Here is a 19,879-nt window from a genome sequence, read left to right as displayed (position 1 = left end):
TGCTATTACTCGCTAGCTTTCACGCTACGCGTCATTTATTTCTAGCTCTCATGCTAGTTGTTTTGTTTTCCCTTTTTGTGCCTTTGTGCCAAGTGTTGGTGTATCTGTTTGTTTCCCTAGTTTCCATGCTAGCGCCTTTTGTTTGCCTTTTCTGCCTAGCACTAGTATTTTTGTTCTTAGCCTTTTATTAGTTAAATAAATCCGTTATAGCTCGGTTGGTAGAGTGGCCGTGTCAGCAACTTGAGGGTTGCAGGTTCGATTCCCGCTTCTGCCATCCTAGCCACTGCCGTTGTGTCCTTGGGTAAGACACTTTACCCACCTGCTCCCAGTGCCACCCACACTGGTGTAAATGTAACTTAGATATTGGGTTTCACTATGTAAAGCGCTTTGAGTCACTAGAGAAAAGCGCTATATAAAAAATATAAAAAAATATATATATAGAAATATAATTTTATTTCTTACCTTACACTGTGTTCTTGCCCGACGCATCCTTGGAAGAACAAAGCCGGCATCGCTATGCCCCCCGAGCGTCACACTTAAATCTCTATGTCAGCTTCAGATAATATATTGTGATGGGTTAAGTATATTTCGAATAACAATCAATAGGATAATTAGTATTTTTATATAATTACTATGGACATTTTTTTTTCCTAATTTTCATATTTTTCATGTTTTTATGTTTGTTGTATTTATGTCCTTTTTGTCCTTAAATCAATCAATAATTTATAGCAACATTGATTTTTATCCATTATCATTTTTTGAGAAATTATTTAAAAAATGGTTTTATTAAAGTCAACAATGCAACTTTTTCTCGTTACATTTCACCTATTTGCTCTTTTAATACACTTTTAAATGTTTAAAAATATATATATATATATATTGGTATTTTTAGAATGATGTGCTGTGGACTTAAAAGTGACGATGCAAAAAAAAAACGGGGATGCTAGCTAACTGTTATTTTTTACTTTTGGATTTACCTTAAGAGTTTGGTCCAGGAAGTGGTTTCTGAGTACTTGTCCATGTTTGGGAGGATGAGTGTGGACCAGCAGGTCCGTCCCTGAGTCCAGAAGAAGTGTGCCCAGAGGTGAGCGGTCACTGCAGCAACAGGAAGCCCCTCCTCAGCCACTTCCAGCGCTCCACTGAGGACCTCCTCCTGTGAGGACGGCGAAGGGAAACAGGAAGAGGAAACACATGCTGATGACCTCACAGGAAGCAGGAAGTATGAGTCATTGATTTGATATTTCCAAACATGAAAGAGAAAAGGGTTCTTTTTTCTTTTCTTTGAAACTTTTTACAGTGTGTACGTGCTTTCTGGGATTTAAAGATTCATCACAAACATGCCAGCTGTTATTCTCGCCGCTTTGGACTATGGACTGGACTCTCACTATTATGTTAGATCCACTATGGACTGGACTCTCACTATTATGTTGGATCCACTATGGACTGGACTCTCACTATTATGTTAGATCCACTATGGACTAGACTCTCACTATTATGTTAGATCCACTATGGACTGGACTTTCACACTATTATGTTAGATCCACTATGGACTGGACTCTCACACTATCATGTTAGATCCACTATGGACTGGACTCTCACTATTATGTTAGACCCACTATGGACTGGACTCTCACACTATTATGTTAGATCCACTATGGACTGGACTCTCACACTATTATGTTAGATCCACTATGGACTGGACTCCCACACTATTATGTTAGATCCACTATGGACTGGACTCCCACACTATTATGTTAGATCCCCTATGGACTGGACTCCCACACTATTATGTTAGATCCACTATGGACTGAACTCTCACTATGATGTTAAATCCACTATGGACTGGACTCTCACTATTATGTTAGATCCACTATGGACTGGACTCTCACTATTATGTTAGATCCACTATGGACTGGACTCTTGACTCTTGGATTGATTGACTGATGTCACCCTTGCTCCTGATGTTGGTTAGGGCCTTGCATGGCATCTCCCACCATCAATGGGTGAATGTGGAAATGGTGTCAAACGGCTATAAAAATATAACCCATTTACCATTCTTCATTTTTGTTTCCATTTCACACATCTCCGAGCCACTTGGACGGCGGGTGGCTTACCCCCGGACTAGATCATTAATATTCACAAGGTAGTAAGCAAAATTCAGGGTAATGGAAGGATTTGGGGGTGAGTCCCTCAGCCGGCGGTGGCTTCAAATCGACCACGATGGACCGTCTTTCTTCCCTATTGTGCACAGAACAAATGGTAGAACATTAACCGTGGTATCTTGCCTAAGTACACACTGGTACACCACCTCTCAGCCCGCTGTTTGCATACGTGTGTGTGTGTCTTTATTACAGTGCCCGGCTGTAAAAGTATGACAGTGACATCACTCAGAAGGTGCAAGGGGGGCGGGGCTATAAAGGCCCAATCCTTAGACACAGGTGAGGCGGACTAACTCGCCGTAGGGAACTTGACGCTGCGTGATCGTCCTCCTTGTTTTCCCGCCAGCGTCTTCCGTCGCAGAAGTTGACGTTCCCGAACATCGCCATGTGCTCCGGGGGCTTCGCCAAGTGTCTGGGGATCAGTTTGATGCCGCTGTCCGTGGTGTGCGTGCTGTGCAACATCCTGCTCTTCTTCCCCGGCGGCAAGACTCTGGACAGTCAATTCATCTCCGAGGAAGTCTGGTATTTTGGAGGGATTCTGGGCTCGGGGGTGTTGGTAAGTCTGTCGACCCGATGAACCTTGGCAAGTTTCACTGCAATAAGGCGCCTTTGGTAGTCATCCACAAGTGTCTGCTTGAATTTTTGACCACAAAATTGCTGCAGTTCAGCTAAATGTGTTGGTTTTCTGACATGGACTTGTTTCTTCAGCATTGTCAATCAATCTATCAATGTTTATTTATATAGCCCCAAATCACAAATGTCTCAAAGGACTGCACAAATCATTACGACTACAACATCCTCGGAAGAACCCACAAAAGGGTAAGGAAAACTCACACCCATGAGAAACCTTGGAGAGGACCTCAGAAGTGGGCAACCTCCCTCCTCTAGGGGACCGAAAGCAATGGATGCCGAGCGGGTCTAACATGATACTGTGGCTCCAATACAGCCGCGAGAGTTCAGTTCAAAGCGGGTCCAAGACAGCAGCGAGAGTCCCGTCCACAGGAAACCATCTCAAGCGGAGGCGGATCAGCAGCGTAGAGATGTCCCCAACCGATAAACAGGCGAGCGGTCCATCCTGGGTGCCGACGAGCGCTCCATCCTGGGTCTCGACTCTGGACAGCCAGTACTTCATCCATGGTCATCGGACCGGACCCCCTCCACAAGGGAGGGGGGGACATTGGAGAAAAAAGAAAACACGGCAGATCAACTGGTCTAAAAAGGAGGTCTATTTAAAGGCTAGAGTATACAGATGAGTTTTAAGGTGAGACTTAAATGTCCTCACATTTAAGAACAGGACTTTGGGAAGGCCATTCTAAAACCTTCCTTCTAGCCTGATTTAGCCATTCCTTTACCACTTTTGAGGTGTGTTTGGGGTCATTGTCCTGTTGGAACACCCGACTGCGCCCAAGACCCAACCTCCGTGGGTCCAGAAGCCACACCTTAGGGCTCGTCTAAAGTTTGCTGCTGATCACATGGACAAAAGGTAAGACCTTCTGGAGGAAAGTTCTGTGGTCAGATGAAACAAAAATGTAGCTGTTTGGCCACAATACCCAGCAATATGTTTGGAGGAGAAAAGGTGAGGCCTTTAATCCCAGGAACACCACACCTACCGTCAAGCATGGTGGTGGTAGTATTATGCTCTGGGCCTGTTTTGCTGCCAATGGAACTGGTGCTTTACAGAGAGTAAATGGGACAAAGAAAAAGGAGAATTACCTTGAAATTCTTCAAGCTAAAACCATGAGCCCAGAGGTTGGGTCTTGGGCGCGGTTGGGTGTTCCAACAGGACAATGACCGTAAAAGTGGTAAAGGAATGGCTAAATCAGGCTACAATGAAAGTTTTGGAAAGGCCTTCCCAAAGTCCTGACTTAAACGTGTGGACAATGCTGAAAAAACAAGTCCATGTAGAAAAAAGCTGAACCGCACCGATTTTGTCAAGAGGAGTGGTCAAAAATGTAAGCAGAAGCTTGTTGCGTTCAGACCAGATGTTCCTCCGAGGGAATTTAAGTTGCTGGTCAATCCCAAGTTCTTTTGATGACACATACGCTGATTTTGGATGATAACCCAGAACAGAATAGGTATTTTGCAATTTATTCCAAAGCTTTGGAGAGACCAACCTAAAAAAAACAACACATTCAATTCGCATCGCCTAGTTGATCTGAAAACCCTGCAGAAGTGTTGTCTTTTTCAATACACCAATAGCCTCCACCCTTCAGAGTGAATACACATGTCTATTATTTTCCTCAGCTGGAGACAGAAAGAGATAGGAAAAGGAGTATTGCTACTCCCGCATTCCAAGCTCAAGGTAGTCCACAGTGTATCATCGGTCAAGCTATTTTTGACTTTTGACTTAGCAGATTTGCTCACATTTTCAGTAGAGCCATAATAAATTCATAAAAGAAGCAAACTTCATGAATGTTTTTTTTTTGTGAGTAACAAGTATGTGCTCCAATCACTACATCACAAAAATATTAGTTGTAGAAATGATTGGAAACTGAAGTTTTACTACTTTTGGCTTGAATTTTTGACCACTCCTCTTGACAAAGTTAGTGCAGTTCAGCTAAATGTGTTGGTTTTCTGACATGGACTTGTTTCTTCAGCATTGTCCACACGTTTAAGTCAGGACTTTGGGAAGGTCATTCTAAAACCTTCATTCAAGCCATTCCTACGGTTGTCTGTTCAACATCTTCCCGCTTGAAGCCAAACCACCACCAGAAGATGGACCCTGTGCCGTTTTGCCTGGGAATTAATTCTTCCTTCATTCATAAACTTTAATTGTAGCCTGATTTAGCCATTCCTTTACCACTTTTGACGTGTGTTTGGGGTCATTATCCTGTTGGAACACCCAACTGTGCCCAAGACCCAACCTCGGGGCTGATGATTTTAGCTTGTCCTGAAGAATTTGGAAGTCATTGTTCCATTGGCAGCAAAACAGGCCCAGAGCATAATACTACCACCACCATGCTTGACGGTAGGCATGGTGTTCCTGGGATTAAAGGCGTCACCTTTTCTCCTCCAAACACATTGCTGGGTATTGTGGCCAAACAGCTCAAGTTTTGTTTCATCTGACCAGAAGGTCTTATCTTTGTCCATGTGATGTCGGATGAAATAAAAATGGAACTGTTTGGCCACAATTCTACTGTTCTGCTCTACTTCAACAATTCTGAAAACAAAATTCCCGGATTTCCCGTAATTCCTTTTTTTTTTTTTTTTTGCTTTTTCCATATTCAAAATGATTTGACCATTTTTCAAACTTCCCCAATTTCCACATTCTTCAAACCATTCCACCTTTGACACATTCCACCACTCTGGAAATTCAAACTACTCTTTTTCCAAGTTCAAAAAAATTCCAGGATTTTCCAGAATTCCTGCTTTTCCAAAAGGCTTATTTCAAACCTTTTTTTCTGACGACTACTCCTTTCATATTTTTCAGCGCATTTTAACCGTCCTACCATCAAAACAAATCACTCAATCAGGACAAAAAAAGTACTTTTTTTTTAGCTGTAAAAATTCCCGGTTTTCCTGAAATTCCAGGAATTCCGTAATACCATTTCTCAATTCAACATGTTACTACTTCAACATTTCGCCTCTGATTTGAAAAATGTCAACACCAACCATTTCAACTCATTCGGACCATTTAAGGATTTTTTTTACTATTTTCCCAAAAAATTCCCACTTTTCCCGAAATTCCCCAATTTTTTCTGAAATTCCCATTGGGACATTCTTCAAAGTTCTACAACTTCCACATTTTTCATCCGATTCAAATCGTTCCAACTTCAAAATATTCAGCCTGTTCAGAAAATGGCTGCTCTACTTCAACAATTCAACAAAAAATTCCCGGATTTCCCATAATTCCTTTTTTTTTTTGCTTTTTCCCTATTCAAAATGATTTGACCATTTTTCAAACTTCCCCAATTTCCACATTCTTCAAACCATTCCACCTTTGACACATTCCACCGCTCTGGAAATTCAAACTACTCTTTTTCCAAGTAAAAAAAAATTCCAGAATTTTCCAGAATTCCTGCTTTTCCAAAGGCGTATTTCAAACCTTTTTTTCTGACGACTACTCCTTTCATATTTTTCAGCGCATTTTAACCGTCCTACCATCAAAACAATTCACTCAATCAGGACAAAAAAATTACTTTTTTTTTAGCTGTAAAAATTCCCGGTTTTCCTGAAATTCCAGGAATTCCGTAATACCATTTCTCAATTCAACATGTTACTACTTCAACATTTTTCCTCCGATTTGAAAAATGTCAACACCAACCATTTCAACTTATTCGGACCATTTAAGGTTTTTTGTTTTACTATTTTCCAAAAAAATTCCCGCTTTTCCCGAAATTCCCCATTTTTTTCTGAAATTCCCATTGGGACATTCTTCAAAGTTCTACAACTTCCACATTTTTCATCTGATGCAAATCGTTCTAACTTCAAAATATTCCGCCTGTTCAGAAAATGGCTGCTCTACTTCAACAATTCAACAACGAAATTCCCGGATTTCCCATAATTCCTTTTTTTTTTGCTTTTTCCCCATTCAAAATGATTTGACCATTTTTCAAACTTCCCCAATTTCCACATTCTTCAAACCATTCCACCTTTGACACATTCCACCACTCTGGAAATTCAAACTACTCTTTTTCCAAGTTCAAAAAAATTCCAGGATTTTCCAGAATTCCTGCTTTCTCAAAAGGCATATTTCAAACCTTTTATTCTGACGACTACTCCTTCCACGTTTTTCCAATACATTTCAAGCGTTTTACCGTCAAAACATTTGTCTTAATCAGGACAAAAAAGTAAGTAGTTTTTTGAACTGTAAAAATTCCCGGTTTTCCTGAAATTCCAGGAATTCCGTAATATTTCTCCTCCAATTTGAAAAATGTCAACACCAACCATTTCAACTCATTCAGACTACTTAAGTTTTTTTTTTTTTTTACTATTTTCCCAAAAATTCCTGCTTTTCTTGAAAGTCCCCAATTTTTTCTGAAATTCCCATTGGGACATTCTTCAAAGTTCTACAACTTCCACATTTTTCATCTGATGCAAATCGTTCTAACTTCAAAATATTCCGCCTGTTCAGAAAATGGCTGCTCTACTTCAACAATTCAACAACGAAATTCCCGGATTTCCCATAATTCCTTTTTTTTTTGCTTTTTCCCCCATTCCAAATGAATTGACAATTTTTCAAACTTCCACAATTCCCACATTTTTCAAACCATTCCACCTTTGACACATTCCACCACTCTGGAAATTCAAACTACTCTTTTTCCAAGTTCCAAAAAATTCCAGGATTTTCCAGAATTCCTGATTTTCCAAAGACGTATTTCAAACCTTTTTTCCTGACGACTACTCCTTCCATATTTTTTGACACATTTCAACCTTCCTACCATCAAAACATTCCTCTTCCTCAGGACAAAAAAAAAAGTTGTTTTTTGAGCTGTAAAAATACCCGGTTTTCCTGAAATTCCAGGAATTCCGTAATACCATTTCTCAATTCAACATGTTACTACTTCAACATTTCGCCTCTGATTTGAAAAATGTCAACACCAACCATTTCAACTCATTCGGACCATTTAAGGATTTTTTTACTATTTTCCCAAAAAATTCCCACTTTTCCCGAAATTCCCCAATTTTTTCTGAAATTCCCATTGGGACATTCTTCAAAGTTCTACAACTTCCACATTTTTCATCCGATTCAAATCGTTCCAACTTCAAAATATTCAGCCTGTTCAGAAAATGGCTGCTCTACTTCAACAATTCAACAACGAAATTCCTGGATTTCCCATAATTCCTTTTTTTTTTGCTTTTTCCCCATTCAAAATGATTTGACCATTTTTCAAACTTCCCCAATTTCCACATTCTTCAAACCATTCCACCTTTGACACATTCCACCACTCTGGAAATTCAAACTACTCTTTTTCCAAGTTCAAAAAATTTCCAGGATTTTCCAGAATTCCTGCTTTCTCAAAAGGCATATTTCAAACCTTTTATTCTGACGACTACTCCTTCCACGTTTTTCCAATACATTTCAAGCGTTTTACCGTCAAAACATTTGTCTTAATCAGGACAAAAAAGTAAGTAGTTTTTTGAACTGTAAAAATTCCCGGTTTTCCTGAAATTCCAGGAATTCCGTAATATTTCTCCTCCAATTTGAAAAATGTCAACACCAACCATTTCAACTCATTCAGACTACTTAAGTTTTTTTTTTTTTTTACTATTTTCCCAAAAATTCCTGCTTTTCTTGAAAGTCCCCAATTTTTTCTGAAATTCCCATTGGGACATTCTTCAAAGTTCTACAACTTCCACATTTTTCATCTGATGCAAATCGTTCTAACTTCAAAATATTCCGCCTGTTCAGAAAATGGCTGCTCTACTTCAACAATTCAACAACGAAATTCCCGGATTTCCCATAATTCCTTTTTTTTTTGCTTTTTCCCCCATTCCAAATGAATTGACAATTTTTCAAACTTCCACAATTCCCACATTTTTCAAACCATTCCACCTTTGACACATTCCACCACTCTGGAAATTCAAACTACTCTTTTTCCAAGTTCCAAAAAATTCCAGGATTTTCCAGAATTCCTGATTTTCCAAAGACGTATTTCAAACCTTTTTTCCTGACGACTACTCCTTCCATATTTTTTGACACATTTCAACCTTCCTACCATCAAAACATTCCTCTTCCTCAGGACAAAAAAAAAAGTTGTTTTTTGAGCTGTAAAAATACCCGGTTTTCCTGAAATTCCAGGAATTCCGTAATACCATTTCTCAATTCAACATGTTACTACTTCAACATTTCGCCTCTGATTTGAAAAATGTCAACACCAACCATTTCAACTCATTCGGACCATTTAAGGATTTTTTTACTATTTTCCCAAAAAATTCCCACTTTTCCCGAAATTCCCCAATTTTTTCTGAAATTCCCATTGGGACATTCTTCAAAGTTCTACAACTTCCACATTTTTCATCCGATTCAAATCGTTCCAACTTCAAAATATTCAGCCTGTTCAGAAAATGGCTGCTCTACTTCAACAATTCAACAACGAAATTCCTGGATTTCCCATAATTCCTTTTTTTTTTGCTTTTTCCCCATTCAAAATGATTTGACCATTTTTCAAACTTCCCCAATTTCCACATTCTTCAAACCATTCCACCTTTGACACATTCCACCACTCTGGAAATTCAAACTACTCTTTTTCCAAGTTCAAAAAATTTCCAGGATTTTCCAGAATTCCTGCTTTCTCAAAAGGCATATTTCAAACCTTTTATTCTGACGACTACTCCTTCCACGTTTTTCCAATACATTTCAAGCGTTTTACCGTCAAAACATTTGTCTTAATCAGGACAAAAAAGTAAGTAGTTTTTTGAACTGTAAAAATTCCCGGTTTTCCTGAAATTCCAGGAATTCCGTAATATTTCTCCTCCAATTTGAAAAATGTCAACACCAACCATTTCAACTCATTCAGACCACTTAAGTTGTTTTTTTTTACTATTTTCCCAAAAAATTCCCGCTTTTCCCGAAATTCCCCAATTTTTTTCTGAAATTCCCATTGGGACATTCTTCAAAGTTCTACAACTTCCACATTTTTCCTCTGATGCAAATCGTTCTAACTTCAAAATATTCAGCCTGTTCAGAAAATGGCTGCTCTACTTCAACAATTCAACAAAAAAATTCCCGGATTTCCCATAATTCCTTCTTTTTTTTTTGCATTTTCCCCATTTAAAATCAATTGGCCATTTTTCACACTTTCACAATTTCCACATTCTTCAAACCATTCCAACTTTGACACATTCCACCACTCTGGAAATTCAAACTACTCTATTTCCAAGTTTAACAAAAATTCCAGGATTTCCCAGAATTCCTGCTTTTTCAAAAGGTGTATTTCAAATCTCTTTTCTGGCAACTACTCCTTCCATATTTTTCAGCGTATTTCAACCGTCCTACCGTCAAAACATTCCTCTTACTCAGGACAAAAAATTCCCGGTTTTCCTGAAATTCCAGGAATTCTTTAATGCTATTTTTCAATTCAACATGTTACTACTTCACCATTTTTCCTCCAATTTGAAAAATGACAACACCAACTATTCCAACTCATTCAGGCCATTTAAGTTGTTTTTTTTAATATTTTCCCAAAAATTTGCACTTTTCCCGAAATTCCCCATTTTTTTCTGAAATTCCCATTGGGACATTCTTCAAAGTTCTATAACTTCCACATTTTTCATCCGACTCAAATCGTTCCAACTTCAAAATATTCAGCCTGTTCATAAAATGGCTGCTCTACTTCAACAATTCAACAACGAAATTCCCGGATTTCCAATATTCCTTTTTTCTATTTTTTTTTTTTGCATTTTCCTTATTTAAAATCAATTGGCCATTTTTCAAACTTCCACAATTCCCACGTTTTTCAAACCATTCCACCTTTGACACATTCCACCACTCTGGAAATTCAAACTACCCTTTTTCCAAGTTCAAAAAAATTCCAGATTTTCCTGAAATTCCCTCATACCATTTACTACTTCAACATTTCTTGCCCGATTAAAACAATTCCAACACCAACCAACTCAGCTCATTCAGGACATTCATGCTCTTGATCATTTCCCAAAAAACCCCACCTTTCCCAAATTTCCAGGAAGTTCCCATTGAAATGAATGTGACCTTTTTCCCAAGTTGCACAATTCTCACATTTTTCAACCTATTCAAACTATTCCAACTTTGACACATTCCACTATTCTGAAAATTCAAACTAACCTTTTTCCAAGTTAAAAAGAATTCCCAATTTTCCCAAAATTCCCTTTACTACTTCAACATTTCTTGCATGATTTAAACAATTCCAACACCAACCAATTCAGCTCATTCAGGACATTCATGCTCCTAATCATCTTTTCCCAAAATCCCCAAATTTCCAGAAAGTTCCCATTGAAATGAATGGGACATTTTTCCAAGTTGCACAATTCCTACATTTTGCAACCTGTTCAAACCATTTTGACAGATTCCACCATTCTGGATATTCAAACTGCCCTTTTTCCAAGTTCAAAGAAAATTCCAGATTTTGCCCAAATTTCCTTTACTACTTCCACATTTCTTGCCCGATTCAAACAATTCCACCACCAACCAATTCAGTTAATTCAGGACATTCATGCTCTTAATGATTTTCAAATAAATCCCGCTTTTCCCAAATTTCCAGGAACTTCCCATTGAAATGAATAAGAATTTTTTCCAAGTTGCACAATTCCCACATTTTTCAACCTATTTCAACCATTCCACCTTTGACACATTTCACTATTCTGAAAATTCAAACTAACCTTTTTCCAAGTTAAAAAAAATTCCAGATTTTCCCCAAATTCCCTTTACTACTTCCACATTTCTTGCCCGATTTCAACAATTCCAACACCAACCAATTCAGCTCATTCAGGACATTCATGCTCCTAATCATCTTTTCCCAAAATCCCCAAATTTCCAGAAAGTTCCCATTGAAATGAATGGGACCTTTTTCCAAGTTGCACAATTCCTACATTTTGCAACCTGTTCAAACCATTTTGACAGATTCCACCATTCTGGATATTCAAACTGCCCTTTTTCCAAGTTCAAAGAAAATTCCAGATTTTGCCCAAATTTCCTTTACTACTTCCACATTTCTTGCCCGATTCAAACAATTCCACCACCAACCAATTCAGTTAATTCAGGACATTCATGCTCTTAATGATTTTCAAATAAATCCCGCTTTTCCCAAATTTCCAGGAACTTCCCATTGAAATGAATAAGAATTTTTTCCAAGTTGCACAATTCCCACATTTTTCAACCTATTTCAACCATTCCACCTTTGACACATTTCACTATTCTGAAAATTCAAACTAACCTTTTTCCAAGTTAAAAAAAATTCCAGATTTTCCCCAAATTCCCTTTACTACTTCCACATTTCTTGCCCGATTTCAACAATTCCAACACCAACCAATTCAGCTCATTCAGGACATTCATGCTCCTAATCATCTTTTCCCAAAATCCCCAAATTTCCAGAAAGTTCCCATTGAAATGAATGGGACCTTTTTCCAAGTTGCACAATTCCTACATTTTGCAACCTGTTCAAACCATTTTGACAGATTCCACCATTCTGGATATTCAAACTGCCCTTTTTCCAAGTTCAAAGAAAATTCCAGATTTTGCCCAAATTTCCTTTACTACTTCCACATTTCTTGCCCGATTCAAACAATTCCACCACCAACCAATTCAGTTAATTCAGGACATTCATGCTCTTAATGATTTTCAAATAAATCCCGCTTTTCCCAAATTTCCAGGAAGTTCCCATTGAAATGAATAAGAATTTTTTCCAAGTTGCACAATTCCCACATTTTTCAACCTATTTCAACCATTCCACCTTTGACACATTTCACTATTCTGAAAATTCAAACTACCCTTTTTCCAAGTTAAAAAAAATTCCAGATTTTCCCCAAATTCCCTTTACTACTTCCACATTTCTTGCCCGATTTCAACAATTCCAACACCAACCAATTCAGCTCATTCAGGACATTCATGCTCTTAATCATTTTCAAAAAAATCCCACTTTTCCCAAATTTCCAGGAAGTTCCCATTGAAATGAATGGGACATATTTCCAAGTTACACAATTCCTACATTTTTCAACCTGTTCAAACCATTCTGACAGATTCCACCATTCTGGAAATTCAATTGACCATTTTTCCCAAGTTCAAAAAAATTCCAGATTTTGCCCAAATTCCCTTTACTACTTCAACATTTCTTGCATGATTTAAACAATTCCAACACCAACCAATTCAGCTCATTCAGGACATTCATGCTAATAATCATTTCCCAAAAAATCCTACTTTTCCCAAATTTCCAGGAAGTTCCCATTGAAATGAATGTGACCTTTTTCCAAGTTGCACATTTCCCACATTTTTAAACCTATTCAAACCATTCCACCTTTGACACATTCCACTATTCTGGAAATTCAAACTACCTTTTTTCCTAGTTCAAAAAAATTCCATATTTTCCTGAAATTCCCTTTACTACTTCCACATTTCTTGCCCGATTTAAACAATTCCAACACCAACCAATTCAGCTCATTCAGGACATTCATGCTCCTAATATATATATTTTTTTTAAATCCCGCTTTTCCCCAAATCCCCAAATTTCCAGGAAGTTCCCCTTGAAATGAATAAGAATTATTTCCAAGTTGCACAATTCCTACATTTTTCAACCTATTTAAACCATTCCACCTTTGACACATTCCACTGTTCTGGAAATTCAAACTACCCTTTTTCCAAGTTCCAAAAAATTCCAGATTTTCCTGAAATTCCCTCATACCATTTACTACTTCAAAATTTCTTGCCCGATTTAAACAATTCCAACACCAACCAATTCAGTTCATTCAGGACATTCATGCTCTTTTCATTTTCAAAAAATCCTACTTTTCCCAAATTTCCAGGAAGTTCCCATTGAAATGAATGGGACATTTTTCCAAGTTGCACAATTCCCACATTTTTCAACCTATTCAAACTATTCCACTTTTGACACATTCCACCATTCTGGATATTCAAACTAACATTTTTCCAAGTTCAAAGAAAATTCCAGATTTTGCCATAATTCCCTTTACTACTTCAACATTTTTTGCCCGATTTAAAGAATTCCAACACCAACCAATTCAGCTCATTCAGGACATTCATGCTCTTAATCATTTCCCAAAAAATCCCACTTTTCCCAAATTTCCAGGAAGTTCCCATTGAAATGAATGGGACCTTTTTCCAAGTTGCAAAATTCCCACATTTTTCAGCCTATTCAAACTATTTCACTTTCAACACATTCCACTATTCCGGATATTCAATTGACCATTTTTCCAAAGTTCAAAAAAATTCCCGATTTTCCCAAAATTCCCTTTACTACTTCAACATTTATTGCCCAATTTAAACAATTCCAACACCAACCAATTCAGCTCATTCAGGACATTCATGCTCTTAATCATTTCCCAAAAAATCCCACCTTTCCCAAAATTCCAGAATTTCCAAGAAGTTCCCATTGAAATGAATGGGACATTTTTCCAAGTTACACAATTCCCACATTTTTCAACCTATTCCACCTTTCACACATTCCACCATTCTGGAATATTCAAACTACCTTTTTTCCAAGTTCAAAAAAATTCCAGATTTTCCCCAAATTCCCTTTACTACTTCCACATATCTTGCCCGATTTAAAGAATTCCAACAACAACCAATTCAGCTCATTCAGGACATTCATGCTCCGAATCATTTTTTCTTTAAATCCTGCTTTTCCCAAAATTCCCAAATCTCAAGGAAGTTTCCACCGAAATCAATGGGACTTTTTTTCCAAGTTGCACAATTCCCACATTTTGATTTCTACTTTCCTGGCCACTACCGTATTTCCTTGAATTACCGCCGGGTCAAACTCGTCACGTCACGAGTGACACTTCCCCTGTCATCATTTTCAAAATAGAGGAGGCTGATTTCAATACCGGCCATTTGAAATCGCATAAAAGGGAAGAAGATTCAGAGCTATTCAGTAGGATTTAAGGTCCAAGCTTACATCACACTCAAATTTTTACTGCATGCCTTTGGTAAGTGCCGGAGTGAAAAGAGGTTTTAAATTAATTATCGCCCCGGTGGCAATTGGACGAAATACGGTGCTTGTTAAATGACACCAAGTTCACCCCCCTGTTATTTTTGTGCATGTGGACGGCAGATGATCTTCCCGGCCTTGGTCTTCCTGGGTCTGAAGAACAATGACTGCTGCGGTTGCTGTGGTAACGAAAGCTGTGGCAGGAGATTTGCGGTGAGGTCAATAAAATGTAAATATTTACACAAAGGAGGAGGGCGATGACCTGATGATTGTTGTCGCTGATCAACACGTGGATAAATGTTTTCCAGAGATGGTTGACTTTGAAGCAAAGAAACAACTCAATTAAGCGTCCCTTTTTCTCTTCTCGTCCTTGCAGATGCTGAGTTCCATTCTGTTTGCAGCTATTGGTGTCATAGGAGCTGGTTACTCAGTCGTAGTCTCGGGCGTGGCCATAAACCGTGGACCGCAATGTCTTGTAGTTACCAACACAAGCATGTGGACCTACCCCTTCTCTGATGGGTATAAAATGTCTCTTACATTCAGTCGTGCTCATTAATGACATATCCTGGGAGATTGTAGGATTTATTGACCATTCTTCAGAGAATATGAACGATAACACACAAAAAAAACCTGTCTTCCACTCTCGCTTAATGGTTGTGAGAAGCTATTTATTGGTAAACAACTGTGTTTACTCTTTTTAAATCCAAATGACAAAAGAAAGTACCCAAATGACCCTGATCTACGGCTAATCAAGGTTCCAATCCTCACCTGTGACCTGTTTGTTTGGAATTAGTGGCTGTGTATAAAAGGTCAGTGAGTTTCTGGGCTTCTGACAGACCGTGGCATCTTTCATCCAGTGCTGCACAAATGTTTCCGGTTTCTGAGTCATGGGGAAGGCAAAAGAATACTCAAAGGATCTGCGAGACAAGGTAATTGATGTGCATAAAACAGAAAAGGGTATAAAAAGACACCCGAGGAATTGAGAATGCCAATCATCAGTGTTGAAACGCTGATTAAGAAGTGGAAAAGGAGGGATTCAGGTAGACCAGCAAAGATTTCAGCCACAGATCCAGATGCAAAGAAATATACACAAACAACTTCAGCTGAAATACAGAGCTGTTTGAAAAATTGCCGCGTGGCTGTTTCAAAATGTTCAATAAGGATGCGATTGAAGAAAAATGGGCTGCATGGTCAAGTCGCCAGAAGAAAGCCATTTCTTTGCGAATGTCACAAAGTATCCAGCTTCCATTACGCCAAACAGCACAGAGACAAGCCTCAAAATTTCTGGAACAAAATCATTTGGAATGATGAGACCAAAATTTTACTTTTTGGCCACTTGACCATGCAGCCCATTTTTTCCTTTTTTTTTAGTTTTTATCATTTTTATTCTCTGAAGGTTGGCCAAGAAATCATAAATTCTCCCAGGGTATGTAATCTTATATGCACAACTGTATGTTCAGTTATAGCAATATTGTATGTGAATTTATATTGAACGATGCAATGAGTGCCACTATATTGCCAAAAGTATTTGGCCACCTGCCTTGACTTGACATACGCCAACCCAGTCCTAACCCATAGGGTTCAATATGACGTGGGTCCACCTTTTGCAGCTATTACAGCTTCAACTCTTCTGGGAAGGCTGTCCACAAGGTTGCAAAGTGTGTTTATAGGGATTTTTCCAACATTCTTCCCAAAGCGCATTGATGTTGGTGGAGAAGACCTGGCTCTTAGTCTTGGTTCTAATTCATCCCAAAGGTGTTCTATTGGGTTCAGGTCAGGACTCTGTGCAGGCCAGTCAAGTTCATCCACAATGGACTCTTTCATCCATGTCTTTGTGGAGTTTGCTATGTGTACTGGTGCACAGTCATGTTGGAAGAGGAAGGGGCCCACTTCAAACTGTTCCCACAAGGTTGGGAGCATGGAATTGTTCAAAATGTTTTGGTGTCCTGTTGCATTCAATGGTGGAGTACCATCTCCGGGTTGGGGAGGAGATCTTGCCCCAAGTGGAGGAGTTCAAGTACCTAGGAGTCTTGTTCACGAGTGAGGCAAGAGTGGATGGTGAGATCGACAGGCGGCGTCTTCAGTAATGCGGACGCTGTATCGATCCGTTGTGGTGAAGAAGGAGCTGAGCCGGTAGGCAAAGCTCTCAATTTACCGGTCAATCTACGTTCCCATCCTCACCTATGGTCATGAGCTTTGGGTTATGGCCGAAAGGACAAGATCACGGGTACAATCAGGGTGGTGGGTCTCTCCCTTAGAGATAGGGTGAGAAGCTCTGCCATCCAGGAGGAACTCAAAGAAAAGCCGCTGCTCCTCCACATGGAGAGGAGCCAGATGAGGTGGTTCGGGCATCTGGTCAGGATGCCACCCGAACGCCTCCCTAGAGAGGTGTTTAGGGCACGTATGACAGGTAGGAGGCCACGGGGAAGACCCAGGACATGTTGGGAAGACTATGTCTTGCTTAGGCTGCTGCCCCCGCGACCCGGCCTCAGCTAAGCGGAAAAAGATGGATGGATAGCATTCAAAGTTCCTTTCACTGGAACTAAGGAGCCTAGTCCAACTCCTTGAAAAACAACCCCACACCATAATTCCTCCTCCACCAAATTTCACACTCGGCACAAAGCAGTCTGAAATGTAGCGTTCTCCTGGCAACCTCCAAACCCAGACTGGTCCATCAGATTGCCAGATGGAAAAGCGTGATTCATCAGTCCAGAGAAGGCGTCTCCACTGCTCTAGAGTCCAGTGTTGACCTGCTTTACACCACTGCCTCCCACGCTTTGCATTGGACTTGGTGATGTATGGCTTAGATGCAGCTGCCCGGCCATGGAAACCCATTCCATGAAGCTCTCTGCGTACTGTACGTGGGCTAATTGGAAGGTCACATGAAGTTTGGAGCTCTGTAGTAACCGACCACTTTGCACTATGCACTTCAGCAGCCACTGACTCCTCTCTGTCAGTTTACGTGGCCAACCACTTGGTGGCTGAGTTGCTGTTGTTCCCAAAAGTGTCCATTTTCTTATAATAAAGCTGACCGTGGAATATTTAGGAGCGAGGGAATTTCACGACTGGATTTGTTGCACAGGTGGCATAGCTCGGTTGGTAGAGTGGCCGTGCCAGCAACTTGAGGGTTGCAGGTTCGATTCCCACTTGTGCCATCCTAGTTACTTTACCCACCTGCTCTCAGTGCCACCCACACTGGTTTAAATGTAACTTAGATATTGGGTGTCACTATGTAAAAGCGCTTTGAGTCACTTGAGAAAAGCGCTATATAAATCGAATTCACTTCACTTCACGCTGGAAATCACTGAGAGCGGCCCATTCTTTGTAGAAACAGGTTCCATGCCTAAGTGCTTGATTTGATACAGCGGGCCAAGTGATTAGGACACCTGACTCTCATCATTTGGATGGGTGGACAAATACTTTTGGCAACATAGTATTTAATGCTGATTTTGGGAGGTAATCCTTTTCCCTCCCCAGTGACTACCTGAGCAACTCAGCGCTGTGGTCCAGGTGTGAGGAGCCAGTGGGTGTGGTGTCCTGGAACCTCTCCCTGTTCTCGGTGCTGCTGGTCATGGGTCTGATCCAGATGGCGCTGTGTGGCGTGCAGGTGGTGAACGGCCTGCTGGGAGCTCTGTGCGGGGACTGCTGCGGGTGTTGTGGAGGGGTCAGTGTGCCTGCAGAGAAATAGTCGGTGTTTTTCCCCTCTTGAGAAGTTTAACCCTCTTCCTCTTTCAGAGCGACGGAGCTGTGTGAACGTGACTCCTGGCTGAAAAGACCAGTTTCTTCTGCATTTATTGTTGCTTCTAGACAGTAGCAGAGGTTTTAATTTGGTATAAGGAGCTGGTTAATTACAGTGTAGTTGAACCTGTTTAAATGTATGGACGTCTTTGTTATGTACAAGCACAGATGGTTGAATATTGTAGTATTTGTTGTTGATTTGCTTTCAGTTTTATTATTTAAAAAAATACTTGCAAAAATGAACTTAAAAGGATGAACTATTCAGACTAGAAGCAGAATGACAATACAGTGCAGTTCACTCTTACTGGGAAATATGTGTCATGACTGCCCTCTAGTGGGTGACTTTGGTATTGATTTATTTGTGTGTCTGCGCACGCAACATTTTGTCAATGTACCTGCAATAACCTTCAATAAAATATCGTGCGTCTTATTTGGGTTGGTGTTTAAAACATACAATATTTCATAGCAACTAATCAATGATTCATATTCAATGTTTAAAAAACTAATAAAAAAAAAAGGTTAATAAAAAATAAAAAATAAAGGCTATGTTAGTTTTAATATATTTATATATGGTTTTTTATAGTTCTATTTTTATTTGAATGTACAGCGGAACTTATATAAATATAATGTATAAATATATATATATGTATTTATATATATACATATATAAATATATATATTTACATATATACATATATGTAAATACACACACACACATATATATACAAATATATATATATTTACATATGTATAAACATATATACATATATACACACACATATATACATATACATATATAGATACACACACACATATATATATATATTTACATATGTATAAACATATATATACATACATATACACATATATGTACACATATATACAAATATACAGTATATATACATATATACATACACACACATGTATATATACAGACATATACATACATATATACATACAAATACATATATATAAATACACACACATATTGCTTAGGTGTGGCACTGCATGTATGTACATATACTGTACATAGATACATACATACAAACATACATATATACATATATGTATACACATTTATATATATATATACACACATATATATATACATATACACATATATATATACACATACATACATACATATATATACACATATATATATAAATATATATATATACACATATATAAATACATATATATATACACATTATATATATATATATATATGTATATATATGTATATATATATACATACATACATATACATATATATACATATATATACATATACACATATATATATATATATATATATATATATATATATATATTCAATTATATATATGTATACATATGTATGTAAATATATATATGCATGTATATAGATACATATATATATAC

At 38.5% G+C, this 19,879-nt stretch overlaps 2 protein-coding genes across 2 annotated transcripts in view; one reads left to right on the top strand and one right to left on the bottom strand.

The window, feature by feature from the left end:
• Positions 1-981: 981 nt before the first annotated feature.
• Positions 982-19,879, bottom strand: part of LOC133540880 (mitochondrial adenyl nucleotide antiporter SLC25A24-like) — an 87,508-nt gene continuing 68,610 nt past the window's right edge. Inside the window, exons 12-13 of the transcript XR_009803749.1 lie at positions 18,222-18,411; positions 982-1,153 (exon numbers count right to left, since the gene is read on the bottom strand). The gene's annotated coding sequence lies outside the window, so the exon portion shown is untranslated. The remainder of the gene's footprint in view (positions 1,154-18,221; positions 18,412-19,879) is intronic.
• On the top strand, positions 2,428-18,905 carry tm4sf4 (transmembrane 4 L six family member 4). Its single transcript, XM_061883896.1, has 5 exons — positions 2,428-2,715; positions 14,861-14,950; positions 15,114-15,256; positions 18,215-18,401; positions 18,473-18,905. Exons 1-5 carry the CDS (start codon positions 2,545-2,547, stop codon positions 18,488-18,490), a joined length of 609 nt encoding a protein of 202 aa, XP_061739880.1. The 5' UTR covers positions 2,428-2,544; the 3' UTR covers positions 18,491-18,905.

The sequence above is a fragment of the Nerophis ophidion genome, linkage group LG22 (assembly GCF_033978795.1).
Source record: "Nerophis ophidion isolate RoL-2023_Sa linkage group LG22, RoL_Noph_v1.0, whole genome shotgun sequence".
Taxonomy (NCBI): Eukaryota; Metazoa; Chordata; class Actinopteri; order Syngnathiformes; family Syngnathidae; genus Nerophis; species Nerophis ophidion.
The sequence above is the reverse complement of the archived record's forward strand: the minus strand, read 5'-3'. Positions and strand labels throughout refer to the sequence as shown.